Source organism: Chinchilla lanigera, unplaced genomic scaffold (assembly GCF_000276665.1).
Source record: "Chinchilla lanigera isolate Chin_1 unplaced genomic scaffold, ChiLan1.0 scaffold00066, whole genome shotgun sequence".
Lineage (NCBI taxonomy): Eukaryota > Metazoa > Chordata > Mammalia > Rodentia > Chinchillidae > Chinchilla > Chinchilla lanigera.
In genome coordinates, this window is record NW_004955467.1 from 3,292,457 (window position 1) to 3,313,046 (window position 20,590).

Consider the following 20,590-nt stretch of genomic DNA (forward strand, 5'->3'; position numbering starts at 1 on the left):
GGGCTGTCCTGTCAGCTGGAGTGTGCCAGGGAGCAGAAGGGAAGCGGGGAAAGGGGAAGGCAGGGCGGGTGTTAGAGGACTCAGACTGTTCCAGCCAAACTCTGAGGAGTGAGGGGTGGTGGGGGTGGGGGGACGACAACCAAGCGCACAAAGGTTCACTTAGGAGGTACACATTTGTTTCTTTGAGATGTGTTGTGCTGAGTACAATAAACAACAATGTGCCGCACAGTTCAAAGTCACTCAAGTTTCACATGTTCTCACCTCAGAGAATAAGCATTTGAGATCATGAATATCCTACTCTGACCTAGTTATTTCATATTGCAATGATAAATCACAGGACCACTTCCTATTCCATAAGCATGTAAGCTATAAGGTATCTATTTACAATAAAAAATAGCGATGCGCCCTGTAGTTCTGAGAGCACATGAAGGAATGAAGTTTACCAAGTCACCAGGAACTGTGCAAACTTGTTAAAAAGATGATTAAAAAAATCCTTCACATCACACACCCTCCAATTCTTACAGAATTTTATTGAAGGAAGAGAATCAATGTTTTACAAACTTAAGGGCCACAATGAACTGTAGACGTTCTTTCCACACATCATCACCTGTAAGGTCTCTGTCCTTTGTGGGTGCCCCGAAGTCCACATGGAGTCCCAGCTGCTCAGAACGTTAGATTAGATGCCAAGCGCCCGCAGGAAACGACCTGGACACGAGCAAGAGGTCATACTCCAGAGGAGCAGAAACAAGGACAAGGTGCTATCTGCAACTGCTTTAGTTGTTTTTTTTTTTTCCTGTGGTGGAGGGGATGGAAGTCTGCGCCTCATGCATGTGAAGTAAGTGCTCTACGCTGAGCTACGGTCTAACCGTGGACATTTTTGAGAGAACAGTTACACTGAAATGACTGCTTCAGCGTTGTTCAAACCCCTTGAACAAATCCCTACAGGGCAGTCGTGCCCAGGAGTCTGTGTGATTAAAGCACCCCGCTGGGATCTAACGTTCTGAGCAACTGGAACTCCATGTGGACTTTGGGGCACTCACCAAGAACAGAGACCTTACAGATGACGATGTCTGATACCTGAGGCCACCGCTGGCTACAGGAAATGCAAAACTCTCCAGAAGTGGAGCCATCACAGGACCACTTCCTATTCCATAAGCATGTAAGCCCAGTTGGGCGCTGGCACTCAAAGCCATCACACACATGGAGACCAGTTTCTGAGCTTAGGAGGTACCAGGATGGAGATGTGGTTTCTACAAAGGACAAGAATGCAAGCTATGTGGGCTGCCAGCCCAGCTCCCCTTTTTCCAGCTTCCCTGCGCACACGGCCTTGAAAAAGTGGGGCAGCAAAGAAAAGCTGGCGGGTTTAGTAGGGACTGAGGAGTACAACCTCGGAGCCACCGGGAGGGATTTCTGGAATTAAGGCCAGTGTCACCCTTCCAGAGAGAAAGGCTTCAGGCAGTGCCTGCATTTCAAAGTGAACTATAAAGATGTCTTTGACTGCCTGGAGTTTCTGGAATTCTCATTTGCAGTGGGAGTGGTGGTGGGGGGCTGGCAGTGGAGTCTTTCATTCCCTGAGTAACCGTTTGGAGTCCACCCTTCCAAAGCTGTGCAGAGACCCATCCTGTGTGTTTTGTTATTTTCTTTTTTTGTTTGTTTTTGCCCTTTTGAGACAGAGTCTCGCTCTGCAGTTCAGGCTGGCCTTGAGCTCACTTTGTAGCCCAGGCTGGTCTCAAACTTCCAACGATCTTCCTGCCTCAGCCTCCCTAGTGCTGGGATTACAGGCATGCTCCACCACGCCCAGCTGTTTTGTTATTTTCTGTGGCAATGCACAGCCGAGAACATGGGTGAGGTGGAGTGAACAGCAGCAGGGTGCCCAGCTCACCAGCAGGGAAAGGGATGCTGTGACTGCAGTGTGTATTTCCTCTGAGGTGGCCCTGGGTGACCCTGAGACAGAACACAGGTCTGGTCAGAGCTTGTCTGACCAGCAGCCACTCTGGCTGGCAGGTAGGGAGTGTGTGTACGCGCGTGCATGTGTGCGTGTGAGTGTGCAGCCAGGAGATATGTATGTGTACACACATGAAGGAGAAGAAAACGCAGAATGGTGGTAATGGAGGAAAGGATGAAAAAAAAATAGTCTTTGTATGAATTGGCTGAGCCAACTCATTTCTTATTTGGGGGGTATTTAGGGATATATACACATATATATGACATTTATATGCATAAATTCATATATATATGTCTTTAAGTGGACACTGAGCACCAGATTATTTTACAATCTTGTACTAAAACCAATGATTTCCCTTTTTGCACTCCAAAATTACCAAAATATTCTTACCCAATGACAAAGAATTGTGTGTCTCCCTGTTTTTAGTTCTTTTTCCATGTGCCTGTTTACTATCAGCTCTGAGCATCTTCCTTGTCCCCGTCCTTTCCTGGCCGGCGCTTACAGGTGAGCATGAGCAGCAGGAGCAGAGGCAGATGCCACAGGCTGCAGAAGAACAGTTTCCGGGAGCTCTTCCTGTCCGCATCCTTGTAGAACCGGAAGCCGAGGTAGGAAATGTACAGGTTGATGGGGAGGGAGACCACTGGGAAGGCCCACGTGGTGACATCTAGCACAGGCGCAGCTACGCACAGTCCGACCAGGGCCAGGCAGTGGCGCAGCGCCACACGCCTGCACAGGCCTGGGTGAGTCACTGACATCATACAGTAGCCACCGCGGGAGTAGTCTTCACGGAGGCCCCAGCTCAACGCGTTAAAATGAGGGAACTGCCAGGAGTAGAGGATTCCTCCCAGAAGAAGTGCTCCTGTTCAGAGGTTTAGATGGAAAAAAGGAAACAAAGTCAGAGGCCATCAAAAATTTCCAAAGGAACAGTTCTCCCTCCCTGAAGGGCCTGTCTGGCCGCCCTAGACACTGTCTTGGGGTTCGATCAGCAATGCTGATCAGCCTCCTCAGATTGGCCGCCAGGTGAGGCAGGCACGGTACTGTGGTGATGGAAAGACTGCCTCCTTCCTGGGGGAAATGCCTGTGTGTCTGGGGCCTGGAGGCTGGCTTCTGGGTGAGACCTTGTCTCCTAAGCTTCAGGATGCTTAGCAAATGGGGCTTTCATCCACCTTGCAATGCCTCTCATGGTTCACAACCAGAGACGACCAAGGAGGGCCTCCCTATGGGCTTGAGAGCACTTCACAGAAATCAGCACTGAGCGCATTCCAGCCTCTGTGCCCCTGCTTCTAGTTCTACTTATTCAGCTGGGACTTGGGCGAGTGGGCAGCAGTGCTGCGACTCGAAGGCCAGTCTAGTATACCTGGCCTTGTGTGGGTACAGGGTGACACCGAAGCCCTTAAGTGTGCTGCAAGGAGTAGCCACCCCCAGCTCACCAGCTGCTTGCAGTTACGACAGCCACAAGCACAGAACAAAGCTGACAAGACCAAGAAGCTTCTTGTCAAGAAAAACATCAGCAATAACTCAGATGGGGGAAGGGACAGGATGATTCACAGCTCTGTTCTGTTCTAGAAGTGGCTAAGAAAGCAAACTCAGCTGGGAAACCTAAAGCGAACTGGTTAAAACAGCAAGTTCAAGTGTGGAATTGTTCTTGTCTTTCTCAAGAGCCCTCCTTTTTTGTGTGTCAATCGGAGTATTCTGTGTTGCTCAATACGCATTTTCAGCTATGCCTCTGCTTAAAATAACATAACCTGGAAAAAAAGCTCATTCTCATTTTCAGAAGAGTAGTATGCTGCTGTCTGCATGAAAGGAAATTGGTATGGGTTTGGCTCCTGTCACAAATGAAAGCGTTTAAGAAATCACAGCTTAGTCTTAATGGATTATAATCAGAAAACTACCACCCACACACAGTTCAGACTTGATATGCTTCAACTGCTTCTGCTCTATAAAAGATGTAAAACAAATTACCCTCTTCATCAAGATAAGGTGAACTAGAACAGGAAGGCTTGAATTAGTCTATGGCTGTGGCGGGACCCACCTTCCTCGTGGGGTAAAACAAAACACTTAGCTTGCAAATTCAAAGGCCTCCTTTATCCTCCAGACAAGTACTCTGCTCCTCCCCAGCCTCACCCCCCAAGCAGTCAGTTTTTACTGGGCCTGTCTTCTGTGATAGTGAGCTGCCTAGGTGCCTGCTAAAGGATAGGCAGTATCACTCCTCAAAGTCCTTGGCCACCAAGGTCTGGCCGGGGAGGAAGACACCTCTTCCACGACAGAAGCTGCGCATATTCTCAGCCTTGGAAAGGTCAGGGCAGGCTTCCTGGAAGGGACGATTTGTAAACTAAGATCTGAAGACCGTCTCTGGGTTTCAACACTCACAAAAATCAGCATTTTCTGCTTCTTTTAACTGGATCGTCCCATTTTCCCACCTAACGCTGCTGTACATAACTGGTTTTTAATCCTAACTGGAATAAATGTCTGCTTTCTTTTCTTTCATCGAGTACTTGTTTGTGCATGACTGTTTAAATACTGGAAATCTATGAGCGAGGCAGCACACCTGTGGGTATGGCTCTGCAGCGCACAGGAGCGTCCTGCGATCATGTTACAGTCTTGGCTGAAAGGTAACTTCAGAGAACAGCTAAGTGTCCAGGGGGTTACTTTCTGCACAGAAAATGGAGAACTGCATATTGACCACTCTTTGTGTGAACAATGGAGAGAATCCTTACCCACAGCACCCTTGCTTGATTAGAAGGGCATGCTAGGTAGACAAGGCTGGCGACACACAGACCTGGGGAAAATCTCTCATTTCCACGTCTGCCCCACATGCTCTTATCCATAGGGTACTTCCACTACTTTGTTGAAAAATAAAACTCAGGCAATTCTAGCCAAATGGTATCCAACAAATGAAGACGAAAATTCTCCAGCTAGAATTCTCTGAATGTGTGCTCTTCCAAGGAAAATTCCTTCTGGAATGGAGTTCAATGGTTTCGGCTTGCTCTCCCTGATTGCCTGGTGAGCACCTCCCGCCCCCACCCAAAGCGATCCATTGTCATTCACCATCCACGCATGGCTTTGCAAGGGATAAAGAAACCTAGCTCCATTTTGGAGGCTTGTTATTGGGTCTGGGGCACAATAGGCTCTTCTCCTAAGGAGGCCCAGTGCAGTACAACTGGGCCACGGCAGCTGTATCTGAGCTTTCATGGTCATATGGCTATGTAAACTGCGGCTAGCAAGGGAAGCAGAGCCAGATCAGAGCTCCATGGTCACAGATTTCAAAGCCTTCCTTTTCAGCGTTAACACAAAAGGATTTGTGAAACAGATCGGCCTCAACAGTGGAATATACTTCTATGGTGGTGCAGATAAAGGGAAGAGGATGTGGGGCCAGTTTATCAACCGCACAGAAGACAAAAGAGAAGATTAAAAGTCCTCTAAAATAGGAAGCAGAGTGGACAATGGATATTTGCTCTTGGAGAACTCTTTGGAAAGTAACTTGGGGATACTGATGCAGTTCAGGGGCTGGAGCCAGAAATTCTCCTCTCCCTCACCTTGTGTGTTTCCTGCCTCCTACCAGAGTCACAAGGGGGGTTCCAGGGAAAGATGGGGGCAAAGAAAGTACAGCTGATTCTGAAAGGGGTTTCCCTCTCTTACCACTCCTCCAGACATTCAGCACCTGTGTATTCTCTTAAGACATTCAAACAGTCCCTACTTCCTTAGATCACACTGGAAGGTCTTTCAGTCTTTATCTCCCAAATGTTAACCTCGTCACTGCAAACTACTAATTTAATGTGCACTACGTATCAGATACCAGGGCTACCCAAGGCCGCCCTGCCAAACTGTATCTATCTTTCTATCTGGGAAGCACTGGCCCAGAGTCCTAAAAGCTTGTGATCAATCACAGTCAGCAGCAGTACTGACGGTTTGCCTCTCATTATACTACCATCATGGGTCTAGCAATGTATTTCTAGTACATTTTTCAGTCTTTTTTGTTCTCCTTTTGTCTCTGAATAAAGTGTATTTCCACTCAAGTTTTCCCTGTTTATTTTGTTTTTAAAAATGTCACTGATCTTAATTAGTCTAGCTCTAAGGCTAGTTATGGTAAAGTGTACACATAAACACTCGTTTTTGAGTTGAACTTCATACTGAGGCAGTATTTTAAAGGAAATGTTTAAAAATACTTGGGTTATATAGTACTTGATATTTAGTGAGCCCTCCATAAATATTTGTTGAATGAATGGGTGATTCTCCGTACTTGACTATTTTCTCAACTGGGACAAAAACAGGTAAACAGAGTGAAACAGTATTTAACAATTTGTAGTTTACCAACTGAGGTTAAAAAAAACTTTTTCTCTTTTGGCTACTAAAACCATCCATCTGCCAAATGTCACTTCCTGATAAAAGCCTATTTCTAAGTCCTCATTTGTAACTGAATGTTGGCTGACATAATTAATGTTTACTACACAACATCAGAATCACAAGCCAGACAAGTGACAGGGCATCTACAAGATGGTCCTGTAGAGGCCTGTTCTATAATTCCCAAGGCATGAGATTTATTCAAATTTAGAAAAATGACCAAAAAAGAATCTACTTTGAAGAATTGGGGCTATGGAAAGAGAGGTGGCTTTGGCAAGGAGGGGGAAGGGATTTAACCTGAAGCCTCTGAGATAAACAAAACAGTCTCTGGAGATAAACACTGCTGAGAGGCCTAATGCATGCGGCTCCAGAACCGCTTGGGGCTGGAATGTCAGCTGCCAGGCACTTATCTGCAATAACCCCCTTTCCCCATCAGCGTGGGCTCCTTCAGCAGGGCTCCAGCCGGTCACTTCTGTCACTGCTGTCCCCTGTGTGCAGAATAAAACCAAGTGTCTCAGTTCCTAAGACGGAAAGCTGGCTAGATCAGGGGTCAGAAAATAGCCCTCTCAACTCTGCTTCCTGAAGTTTAGCTGGAAAACGTTTTTAATGTTTCCTGCTAACAGCAGTTAAGCTTTAATCATCATCATAATAAAATAAAAGCCAAGATAATTGGGCAGGTGCTTCTACCTGCTTGGAGCAAAATGGACACAGGTACAATCCAGTGATAATAACAACTTTTATAGACAGAAGGGCTTTGCAAAATGAACCTGTTTCCTGTGCACAGAGTCCTCAGGGCCTTGGAAAGACAGCAACACATGAAGCTATGGACGCTGCAGGCTGGGGGAGGAGCTGAGCTATTTGCAGCTTTCTGTGCAAAAAAACCCCCCAAAACCAAAAAACCCATAGTAAATACCAAGAACAATGATACTGGTGTAGATTTTACACTTTCTGTCAGTTATCCTGTTTTGTATTCTTCACTGCCCTGCCGTCCTGCTTCAGTCACCCAGCGCTGCACAGGGAACTGCAGGGGCAGATCTAGGGCCTGTACTACACCCTTGCCACTGGGCATCTGAAACACCAGAAACCCTTTGTTTACCACCTAACTAAAATAATAAATCAAAATACACATCGGGGACATCAGAACTCATGGAGGACCTGTCTTCTATGCTTCGTGTCCTTATCAGAGGCAGCAACATCTCCGCAGTACTCAGCTTCCTCTGGAGGTTTTTATGTGACCCGGAGCCACCAAAACCACAAAAAGATGCAGATACCCAAAAGGGAGGAAAGGTGCTTCTGAACACCGCTGCACACGCTCTGACCCACGTGTGGCTGGGATGTACATTTTCTATAATTATCTTCTTTAGACATCTCTCCTCCCAAAAGTAGTTCCTTAGATCCTTTCCCACAGGCTATAGCATTTCCATTTTTAATGTCATCCCCAAGCTATTTCCTTACCAATTTTGACCACCACCTACTGAGTACGAGTAAAGGTTTTTGCAAAGGTCCTGGCCATAAAATGTGGGTGCCAGCTATTTCATGTACTGGTTCCTGGGTGGGGAAAAGGTTCCTGGGTGGGGAAAAGGAATGGGGCGTGTGTAGTTCAACCTGTCTCCCTTCAAACATAAAGCTTTCATCTATTCCCCAACTTGGGAGATTTGCTAGTGTTAACAAGCTGTTCTTTCAAAAGATGATCAGACTGATACTACACTAAAACGTTAAAAGGTAAAAATCTGGGTAGGGAGGACACAGAGGTGGGGGTGGAGGAAGTCTACGGTAGGTGGGGAGAGGAAGTGCGGAGAATGGGTGGGAGGTGTGAGAAGGCACAGGGGCCGTGAAGACAATCAAAGGTTTTGAACCTTACTGACTTCCAGCACAAACCTGCTGCACATGCTTAGTTGAATAACCCTATTTATTGAGAGACTTATTGTGTGAGACTTGGTGCTTTTCTGCTTCAAGTGCCAATGGATCTTTACCATGTTTCAATACATTATAAATTCCTTAGCAAAAAGCTCATCCTGCATCTCATCCCTGCCCCACTCGCTGGTCTGGCTCTCAAGCCTGAAAGTCTTGGATACACGATTCTCTCTTGAGCATCCCACAGGGAAATGGTGAAGACTTACTCAGAAGTCACTCCTCCCGACATCTTCCTGGGCCAATTTGGGTAGCTGAAAAGAGCACACCCACCTAAGTCATCAGAGCCCCAGCTACCTCACTGTCTGCCCAACTGTCCTAGGGATTTCAGGAAGGATGGGTGGGTTCTCATCACTTCTATATGTGTCAGCAACCAGCTCACACTAGGTCCTCAGGTGAGACCTGTACAATGAAGCTTCCACTAAGACAGTAAACCTGCAGCTCTCAGTGCAGGCTGTGCTGAGTGGACAGTCTCTTGCTCCCTGGCGTTGGTACCCACCTCAGCTTCCAACTCTGTCTCTTCCTTATGGTCAGTGGAGTTCAACACTGTGTTCCAAAGACTTTCCTATTCATAGGCTTTTTCAAGGTGATTGTTCTCTGCAGGTTCATAGATTACATGGACTGCAGATACTACAGAAGCAGAAAACATTTTTGATTATTTTTTTCTCTAAAGGGCTCTTTCCAGCCAGACATGTTCCGTAAGAACTGAGATGAGAAATGTAAACTCTGTGGCGAATACACATGATACTGCCGGTACACTTTGAATAATACCATCTGTCCATGCCCTCCCTTTGCCCCAATTTCTAGGTATTTCCATGGTGTTCTAACAGCTGATGTTCTTTCTCATTATCTTCGCAGACTGGTGATTTATACAGTGTGGTCCTGGACCAGGGGCATCAGCATCACTGGGAATTTGTTAGAAATGAAAATTGTCAGAACCCCACACAAGACCTACTATATCAGAACCCGGAGGGTGGGGGCCAGGAATGTGTGCTTCTACAACACTCCAGCTCATGGAGATGTGCACTACAGTCTGTCAACCAGGGGTCCTGACTGAGCGAGAGCATCATCTCATCAATGTCCCATTATTGAAATCGCAGGTCCACACAACGCAGAGGGAACACAGACTCAGGAGGATGAGAACATTTGCTTCTAGGAGGTACTGTCCCACATAACTTTCTGCAGTGATGGAAATGTCCTACTCTATGCTGTGCAAATGGGGGCTACTAGCCCTACATGGCTCTGGCATTTGCAAAATGGTAGTAGAACTAAACGCTGACTGGTTTAAATTTAAATAGTCACCTGTAGCTATGAGCTACTATTCTGGACAGTGCAGCTCTAAGTTATTCAACCATGTTCAACTTAGTTTCTAAAATCCAGCAATAAAAATCTCAAAATACATTCTCTTCAGTTGTATCATCTATAAAACAGAAGATACCTGCTCACTGTTCATTCAATTCACTCATTTACTGCTTATCTTGTTTGCTCTATCAAAGTAATGTTTTGAAACCTCTTAGAAGCAGTTTAATGCATTATGTAAAGCAGTATCGTTCTTTTTGCACAAACATCACAAGGCTTTAGGCCAAATGATGTGATCTAGTTTGACTAGTGATAATGATAATTTTGGGCCAGTGAACCATACTGGTACTGGGGGTTCTGAAACGCACCTTAAAGATTTATGGAAAAGGGATATGAGAAGTCAATGTCAAAAATTGTCAAGGGAATGAACTTCCCTCAGTGGTTACACAAATCTTCTAGAATATTGTTTTATACTAGGTTCTGTTCAGATAGATAATGGGTCTCACTTTTTGAGATAGCTAAGTAAATAGCTATTTATTTTCAATCTGCTGTCCAATCAGGGTATGGCTTAGCCCTTAGCTGCCCATCATCAATATATACAAATGATTAAATTTGAATGATGAAAAGACTGTAACGTTTTTAGAAATTCATTTTAACTGTGACTATTAGCAGCTTACCCACACATACACTGTCCTTCAATAAAAAGTGGCTCCTACCTGCCTGCACAGTCCTAAATGAGGACTTTTGCAAAACTGCCCATCTGAATTCCAGGGATAAAATATTAGCCTCTATACGCTGTGGCTCAAACTCTTCATGAGGAGGTGCTGGGGGTTAACAAGGGCTCCGAGACCTCAGGGAGGAACTGTTCACCAGGACCCTGAACACCAGTGGTGATCAAGTTCTACACTGACCTGGACTGGACTGTCTTCACCTGTGGCCAGGGATACTTCCCCCTGCACCTGCGGTGCTTGGAGGCTGACCTGAGCCTGTCCCACCTGGGAGTCCCCACACAGAAAGGCAGTTTTGGGTGCCTCGTTCCTTTGTGTCAGGACTGAAGAGACTGAGCAGGCCCAGGCACTCCTGGCAGGGACAGAGCATTTTCCCGGAGGGGCCCATGTGCCAAAGTGCAGCCCCATGCTGAGGATGGCAGGACCCCAGAGCATGGGGAGCCTAGGAGCCACTCACTTTCTTCCATGGCCATGGCCCTGAATGTCTGGGGGCCTGGCGGGGTCGGGGCAGGGCTGCAGCTTCAGTGGAATGGAGGAGGAAGAATGGCCTGTGGGTATCTCTCTGAGTGCAGGTGGTACACCGAGTTAGAACTCAGGTGACATGTACTCCTAGGATGCCAACCTACCCCACCTACCCCGCAACCTGTAGGCACCGCACTGTCTTTAAAACAACAGCTAGGGAACAATGATGAAGTATAATTTGTAACTGAAGTTTGTAAATCAAATAAGATCTAATGACCTGTCCTCTGTGTTAACTCACTCACTGCATGAAGGATTCCTGAACATAACAGCATTATCTATCAGGAACTGAACTCTTCCCAGGGCACACATAGCACTTTACATACAACGAACGCTATGGGTTGAATGTGTCCCCTAAAAGCATGCATTGGAAACAGTCCCCAGTGGACCAGAGTAGGGAGGTGGGACCTGATGGGAGGTGTTCAGGTCCGGAAGGGTCTACTTCATGAATAAATTAATGAGGATTATAAAAGCGTTTGAGGGCTTGCAAGCTTAATTGTTCTCTCTCACTCTCCCTATTTGGTTTTTTAGGACAGGGTTTCAACTGCAGTTTAGGCTGGCCTTGAACTCACTTTATAGCCTAGGCTAGCCTTGAACGCACTATATAGCCTAGGCTGGCCTTGAACTTGCAGCAATCCTCCTGCCTTAGCCTTCTGAGTGCTACAGGCATGTGCTAACGCAACCTGCTACAAATTTAACCTCATGTGTGGGCATTCTCTCATTCTCATTCTCATTCTCTCTCTCTCTCCTTCCCTCTTTACCTCTTGCCCCTTTGCTCCCTATCTTCTGCCATGGAATGAGAGCATGGTGGTTCCTTAACCTTGGATTTTCAAGCCTCAAGAACTATAAGAAATAAATCTCTCTCCTTTATAAATTACTTAATCTCTATTCTTCTGCTATAGCAACACAGGACAGTCTAAGACAATAATCTATGTAATCTTCACAACAGCTCCGTGCAGAGAGACCATCATCAGCCCCATGTAGGAGATAAGAGGCCAAGTTCAGTTCCAAAGGTCACTCAGCCAGGAGGAGACTGGGTTCTAGCCCCGGTGGCCTAGCTGGGTTGCTGAGCCCCACTCATAAGCACTTTGCTGCTCTGCCTCCCACATCAATGACACTCTACTTTAAGGTTTATTATAGAGAAAAGAACACAAAAGTTATAGAATATTACATTTGTAGATTCATTAAAATCCACCATTTACAGGATATTAAAACAGTTCGGAGAGACGATCATGGTAAAAGTGTAATCGCCATTTGTAAGCTAGCCAAATCAAAGTGTATGAGCTTTTATGAAAAGATTCAGAAATGTGGCTTACAGGGTAACGGTTTATGGTCAACTGCCTTTCATCTCTCATGTGAAAAATATGTACTTACATACATTGCAGGAAACCTCACCACTTCCTTCCTAAGTGTTGGTCAAAAACACTAATTACTTGACTAATTAGACTGCGAAACTTCCCTTACAGATGGTAAAAATGAGCTATTTTCACCCCACAAATTTTGTTGTGACACACCACCAAAAAAATGTAGAAATGTTTCAATGGCTTTATTGTAGACAGCATGAACAATTTAAGCAAATCATATGAAAATAAATTAGAAACTAATGAAAATAATCTGCTCTTTCATAAGAGAGGGAAATAACCCTGCTCTACAGGAAGGAGGGAGGCTTGCCAATGAGACTGCACCCCTCTGACAGGCAATAGAGGCCCACTCCACGTCCCTTCTCCTAGGCTGGGGTATCCAAAATGAATCAGCCAGCCCTCACTTGATTTGTGATTTTCAGGGGCTTCCTTTTTACGTTACCTGTGGTTACAGGCTGAGACAGCCCCGCTTTGCCCCTGGATCTGCCCTAGAAGGGACAGTGCACATCACGCCCAGGAAACCAGAATGGCAGCGCTCCCTTAGCTCTCTGTTGCTGCCACAGCAACACAGCTGCCAAGAATCAGTACTGAACAAAGAGGAGTCTAACTAGTACTTGGAGCGGGACACCTCTGACTGCTGCATGCTCATACCTGCTCAGAGCCACAAGCTCTTGCCTCTGCACCAAGACCGCAGGACTGCTGAGAGAGGCCGACACTTGGCACTGGGGGGCACTGACCTGCATCGAGGCTGCCGGTGGCTGCTGTCCAGCCCATGACAGGTGGGACGGCCCCCACCACGGCTCCGACCCATGTGTTGGCAATGCTCATCCTCTTCAGTGGTGTGTAGCAGCAAGTGTACAGGAAAATGTTGAAGATTCCCAGGGCTCCCGTGAGTGGGTTCACGCCCCAAGTCAGAAGAGCAACTCCTGGCACTGCACAGCAAGCAGCAAAGGATACGGCCAGCAGCGGGCTGGAAGACAGCAGAGAACACCAAGTAATCACTTCCACTGAACTCCACTACACACGACCTTTTCCCTACAGCACTGAAGCGAGGACTAAGGCAATGCTACTGTGCATAATGTCCTCTTGTGCAGTTAGTGCTAAATAGGGACAGCTGCGAACAGCTCACTTAGAACAATACTGAACGACCTGGACAAAACAGTATCAGCTCTGGAAACGTCTTCCCATTTATTTACACCCTATTCCTTTATTAGTATAGGTTTGCAGTACATAATGATCACATTCTTTGTGGGGAGTGTACATAACACACTTTTTTTCAACATGAACCTTTCCCTTCCCTTCCCTCCCACCTCCTTCCATCTCTTGGTCCTGTTCCCTTTTGCATAAGATCTATGTCCTGTTTTCCTGGTATCTATCTTTTATTTTGTTCTTTATTTATAGTTTGAGTTTCTCATATAAGAGAAACCATGCAGTATTTAAGCTTATGGTCTCAAGGTACATCCACTTTCCTACAAATGATTCAAGTTTAGCTTTTTTATGGCAGAGTAGTACTTACTCCATGGTGTATAAACACCATGTTTTCTTTACCACCCATCTGATGGACACACAGGCTGCTTCCAAGATTTAGCTATTATAAATTATGCTGCCATGCACATGGGTATGCATGTACTACTATAGTATGATATCTTTAACTCTTTTGGGAAGATCTCTAAAAGTGGAATAGCTGCGTAAATGGAATTTCTAGTTTTACTCTTTTAAGAAAAACCTCTATACTATTTCTACAGTGATCGTACTAGCTTACATTCCCACCAACTCTACTGTGCGTAGATACCACATTTTCTTTATCCGGTCATCTGCTGATGGACAGATAAGCATCACCTAATTGATGACAGTGAGTAGCAATGGTCTGCCTCAGCGCGTGTCATCACGGCAGTGCCTGTAACGGATTCCAGGTGTGGAATGGGCCTGTTGCACCAGAAGTGTGAACACTGGGTGGCTACTGTGTGGCACGGGGGCCACACTGGTTCGCAGAAGGGATTTTTAGGAGGCGGCTGCACAATGTTATGCATGTACAAGGAAAGCATCAAGCGAAGTTCTACAACGACAGTGATGACTACAAACCTGTATCTTACAGAGGTCACTTTTAAAGAGACTGTATGCAGTCTTAAGGTTTGAGTCTAGATAAATTCTATCTACTATAGTTTCTGCTTATATGCATGTTTATTTATTCCTTAAGAAACTTCAAGCTTGCTTTCTTCCTGCAGAAACCATAATTCTACCTCTGAATAAAGTATGTTTGTGTAGTGTTCAGTGACGCACTCCATTCAGGCTCTACAAGGGCTCCATAGGAAGCTCAAGTCCCAGGTGTGCTTCCAGGGTGCTCTGGTTTCAGTAATGGCCAGTTCTCCACGGGGGACGCATCTCTATCCCATGTGCACACAGCACATAACACCCTTGTCCCTCAAGGAAAAGACTGATTTGTAGAATGATGAGAAGTTAGAACTCATCCAGAGAAAGGGCTGGGGACAAGCACAGCCCCGTACTGAAGACACCAAGGGAAGCCAGAGCAGTAGAATACAAGAGCAGGAAGAGACACAGTGGAGAATTCCAGCTCCCCCTCTCATGCCAGCCGACACTTACTCTCCTCCTAAGCCTGTGGCCACCCTACCTGGAAGTTAGAACCCAATGGTGTGGGAGTTTTGATGGAAATATGTTGCTATCAAGGTGCTTGTGAGAGACGAACCATGAACTACAACTGAGAGACTTCGGAGCACATGTTTTAACCCAGGGGTGAATTTCCACTCACCGGGTCCTGGCCCACCTCTTCTCAGTTCTTTCTATAATACTCACTCTGGCACCCTCAATCTTTTATTCTGCCTGCCGTTTTTTTCATCCCCACCCAGATGATTCCTTTTCAGAGTCGGCCCAATAGCCTACTGTCTCTGCTCCTGAAGGGGAAAGCCCTCCATGTCATGAGGATGGCTTTTTCATCATGGTTCTCCAGAGTGACTTTCAACTTGTCTCCTGTCTTTCCAAGGTTCGAGCTTTCCATACTCATGATAGACACCCTTCCCTCTTACATAAGTGACAACGGTGACAAATGCCCTCAGATTTATATTTATTCCATACCTTTCTCCCATTTAAGAAGACTGTCTTCTTTGTTTTTTAAAGATAAACTCCCATTTTTGCTCTTACTTAATCTGCTCCCTAATCTGTTTATGCTTTATCTCTATTGCCTACTGACCTCTTGTATCAGATAAACAGATCTGTTTGTATTATCTTAAGGTAAGACCTCTCTAGCCTCAATATTCTTCAAAGCCTAACTAATAGTCAGATGGAGTGAGAGTCACCTATTTTCTGTTTCTTCCATCCTGCAACTTCCTCTTTGCTCTTCAACTCTACTCCTGATACAGATTTTTCTGCACTAGTGCTAGGCACCATGTGACCTGGGAATGCCTGGTTTCCCAACACACCACATGACTTTCTAGATGAAAGCTACGGGAGACACTTCTTGTTATCTCAGATATACCCAGAAAGGAGAATTCAGATAAATGCTAAAAGGCAGTGCAAATATTATACCTGTTGCTGTTTCAGTAAGGTTGTTTAAAGCTTTTAAGAACTGATTTTTCCCCCTATTGAACTCTAAAAAGCTGGCTTTATTTTGGTGGGAGAAAAATGTGCCTCATAGACATTTTATTTTTCCTGAATTGGCCCTTGTGTGTGTGTGTGTGTGTGTGTGTGTGTGTGAGAGAGAGAGAGAGAGAGAGAGAGAGAGAGAGAGAGAGAGAGAGAGAGAGAAAGAAAGGCTGTTCCCTTCTCCAGGGTCTGTGGAAGCCAGTTGGATTCAAAGGTATTAGTGTTACAAAAAGCCCTTCTTAGAAAAGCACACATGAAGTTAATTTATTGACATAGGCAATTTTATGTGGAAGTGTAGTTTCTGACCTGTGTAGAAATCACAGAAAATCGTAAGGCTCAATCTTTGTATATAAATCAATATGCTCAAGAGCACGAATGAAATGTGAATAGGTTGACAAGCCACGTAAACAAAAAGGAAGGTATTTCCCCAAGATGCCATAGTCATTCTCAACACCCAGAAGAGACAGCCCTGAAGTGCCAGACATTAGAGCATTTTCATGTTAAGGGCAAAGGCACTCCAATTGCAAACTGTGTGAGGTTCATTTTCCTGTGATATTTCACATTTCATAAAAACCTTATAGATACATATTCAACTCAAAATTTGTCATTACAAATGCCACAAAGAAATACCACATTAGTTATTTAGAGAAACATACTGGTTTACACCTTTCTAGCCTTCTCACGATGCTACATCTACTTAAAAAATGACTGAGAACATACTAAACTGTGGTTTTGTTACCCCGTTTATTTCAGTGTGTCCTGCTATTTTCCCATGCCATTATTTTTTTGAACATTATCATCATCATCATCAATAGCTACAGAGTGGCCTACTCTGTGCCTATCCCATAATTAATTCCATCAGCATACCTTCTTGATAGTTAGTATTTTTTCTTTTTACAAACAGAAATAATGTTCGGATGAAATTCTCATAGACCAAACTTTATTCACACTTCCAATTACTATGAATTTCTACACACGACACTGCTAAGCCAGACGGCGTGCCATTCTTCAGGGACTTCTGACCTGCACTACCGGCCTGCACTCCACTTCCTCCTGCTTCACACCCACCTGATGAGCAGGGCGCTCACCTTCACACCCTGTATTACCGCTGGGCATGCTTACAGACAAAGCACAACCAAATGGAAGTCCCCCAACCGCACAGACAGGAATCACAATCACCAGTCCCTACAATACCCTCATAGCCAACAGTAAAGCCGCCTATTGAGGTGGTATTACCTCCACCTGGTGGGTGAGAAGCTGAGACTCGGTAAGGGTAAATAATTAGGTATAGGATCTGGTTTGTTAATTTGATGCAGTTTCCCAAGTGGCATGTGAACACATGCTGGCATAATATGAGACACAGTTCTCCTTGCTTCCCAGGTCTGCTGAGGGCCTGACATAGCTGAGTCTTAGACAAGTCACTATCAGGTTCAAGTAGCCTCCCATGTTTAATCTTCCTTAGTTTACCCCATTGTAAAAAAAGCCCAAAGCCTCTACTGTACTCCTCAAAATGAAAATATCTAGGACACATTTACCTGAGGGAAAAAAAGGGCAGATGTGGGATATAACACGGCTTGACAGTTAAACTATATTATCAAGTTGATTGGCCTGAGAGCAGCCCAGCGGATTAGTAAAGGATGTTTCTGAGTGTGTCTGGTAGATCACAGGGCATAACCTTGGGTACTACATCTGGCCTTTGGCTCCTTCCACGCTGGTGCTGTTCCCCTGCTCTGCTTCCCAGCCACTGTGAGCCATATAGTTTTTCTCCATCATGCCTGTCAGCCACGAGGTTTCTGCCTTGGACCCAGTTTACCATGGACTGCACTGTCTAAAACCATGAATTTAGCTCAGTGGCACAGCACCTGCCTGGCAAGTGCGCAATGAGTTCGATTCCTGATACTGGAAGAAAAAACAAAAACAAAAACAAAACCACGAGCCAAATTCAATCACTCCTCCGTTAAGTTGCAGGTATTGGGTATTTTGTGCCACTGAAGCGACAGCTAGTTAATATTCATGATGAGCACCACAAATGTGGCTTTTTGTCTTGAGGCACTTATACTGATACTGTAGTGACAGTTACATAGGAAACAGCAATCTCATGTGCTTCAGCAGAGCAAACACAGGGTAAAGTGGGAGCACGCAATCTACGTGTGTGTTTGAGGGTGAGATATTCCTAGGAAGAAATGGTGTTTAAACACACCTCGAGGAAAGACAGATGGGAGGTGGAGGAAAGAGGTTAAAAGCAATGCCAGCACTGGGACTGGCAGGTGAGCAGACTAAAGGTGAGAAGCACGGTAGGTTTAAGTGACTGAAGGAAGGTCCACCCAAAGTGTGTTGGGGGATGCCAAGGAGGCAGAGAAGTTAGGAAGAACACAGTGAGTAGAGGAACTGTGTGGTGTATCCTTTGACTTCCCTGTCATCGACAGGGATTTAATTTAGCTGTGCGGCTATAAATGGACCATTAACAGTATTTTAAAGATGAGCTGAAGCAAATGTGGCAAAATCTTGATAAATACTGATTCTGAATCATGGGTATACTGAGGCTCATTGTACTAGTATCTCTATTACCACCTGCTGGAATGTTTTCATAATAAAAATGTTTTAAATATTTTAATATGTTTATATATATTAATATGACATATTATATGTTATTATATTGTGATTTCCTCAAGGCCATATAATTAAGCATGCTGAATAGGAATCAGGTAGTCTTGAGTTCTAGTTCTGACTCTAATGTTAACTAGCTAAGTGAAAGGGCAACTTATTTAACCTCTCTGGGTGGGTAAAGAGCTCTTTCCATGGCACGACTGATATTCAGGTCAATTTTTTTTGCTAAAAAGCCCAATAACAATACTATAGGTAAAGCAAAGGTTTCATCCCATTTAGCTGTGTGATTCTGAACGAATTACTTAACCAGTACCCTTATTTTCCCCACCTGTAAAATAGGAGCTACTTAATAGAGCTGCATTAAGCCAATGCAAGGATGATATACATTAAGCACTTAGTAGAGTGCTCACTAAGCGTATATGGTTATATTTGTCTGTTCACTCATTCATTCAAATTTCTCACTGACTATACAGCACTATACAGCAGCCACTATGCCACACATGACAGTACAATAGTGAACAAACCAGCTAAGTTTCATCTAGAAAGGAAGACAGACACATCACACAAACACAAGTACTATGAACTCTCAAACAAAACAGATGAGACAGAATTATTAAAATAGGGAGGATTCATTTAAAATGATGCTGCAAATAGGGGCTGATAAACTTGCAATAAATTATTTCTCCTGACTAATTTTCAAATCTATAGATTTATGGCTATAAAACTATTTTCAATTACAACAATTAAGAGTTGTGTTATGTCAAATTACAAAATAAGTTAGTAAGAGGAAAAACTGGATTGAGAAAACATCTTTTAAAAATGTTACTTGTTCCTGCTCTCCTACAATAGTAGCTATAAAGGCCTTTATTAGGGTTAGAGAAACGAACATGGCTATGGAGTTCTTGCTAGGGTAAATTTATATGGGAAAGATCTGAAATACACATGTACAAAATGTGGTAATATTAAAAAAATTTCTAGTTTTCAATAACACATGACACATGTATGAATAAAGAAAATAGCACTTACTTGCTAAGGAGTGAAAAGAAAGACCTGGAGATTTTCTTGAACTAAAATAGTATTTTATATTCATTCTCACGCTTACAGAAACAGGTTTATGATTTATGCTGAAGGGCTGAATGATGATTTATTTCAAAACTCACATGCAAAAATAATCACATTTTATTTATTTATTTTCTAAATTGCACTTCAGAGTGAGATATTCTTCTCCTGGATATCACTGTATAGGATCTTTCCACTTGTGCTTTCCCATCCTAGGCTACTGGAGAGAAGAAACTCATAGATGAAGAGTGGGAAGGTTTGTTAATGCATATCTATGAGTTATTTTTCCTCCCTTAAAATATAACGTTGCTTTCTTTACTAGACAGCAGTTTTTATATGGCTCTATCAAAGTGGAATTCCCTATAGATATTTAAAACGAATGAGAGAAATATGTTTTAATTTGATGTCTATTTATTGCAATTAATAAATGTAATTTAAATTACCTGACTTCTCCTGGGAAAATGTGGCCTTTCTGTTTCGGTAATGTGTCGGGAGGTACATGAAATATTGCATTAAATCAAGAAAGCTTTACATTTTGAGTAGCTTTGTAGGTAATTGGTTTATAAAAAAAATTAATGTCATACTTCTTGGTTATTCTTCCAGAATAAATGACTTTTAAATTACTAAATAAAATTTCCTTTCTTCAAAAACAAAAGAAAAACCAAAACCTAATCAAACTAAACCAATTTAATTTTAATTTCCTGTATAAGTCCCACATTTGAGCTTTGAAATGAGTTTTTGGAGAAAGTCTCTACAGGTAACTATTCTGAAAATGTCTCCCCAGAATCTTACTTGGAGTTTCCTATTTCTGAACAAGTATTAAGTTATAGACACTACAAGGCAGCAGGTGACTGACATACATTCAGAACTTAAGGAAAATGAGGAAACAAAACCTATTTAAAAAAAAATTAAAATTGAAAACATTATTAAAAGAACAAGCAATATATTTTTATTTGTCATTGTTTATATTCAGGACAGAAACTGTGATATTTAAAATTTTTTTTGAAGGATCAAACAAAGAAGATCTGAGCTATGAGCTTTTGAAAACCAACTGAAAGAATCTTACTAAGCTAGGAAGAAGATAAAACTGCCTGGAAAATGAACATCACCCCACTGCTCACTTCTGATGTCTAGTGGTTTCGTTCACAGAGAAGCAAACTGTGACCTGTGAATTATGCGGTACCAATCTGGCTTAAGGAAAAGATACTGATGCAGACAGTGGA

General features: G+C 43.9%; 1 protein-coding gene across 1 annotated transcript in view; it reads right to left on the reverse strand.

Moving 5' to 3' along the window:
• Positions 1-1,743: 1,743 nt before the first annotated feature.
• Positions 1,744-20,590, reverse strand: part of LOC102022268 (protoheme IX farnesyltransferase, mitochondrial) — a 121,579-nt gene continuing 102,732 nt past the window's right edge. Inside the window, exons 6-7 of the mRNA XM_005399336.2 lie at positions 12,842-13,074; positions 1,744-2,804 (exon numbers count right to left, since the gene is read on the reverse strand). Of these exons, the coding sequence (XP_005399393.1) occupies positions 2,398-2,804; positions 12,842-13,074 (640 nt within the window). The 3' untranslated portion in view covers positions 1,744-2,397. The remainder of the gene's footprint in view (positions 2,805-12,841; positions 13,075-20,590) is intronic.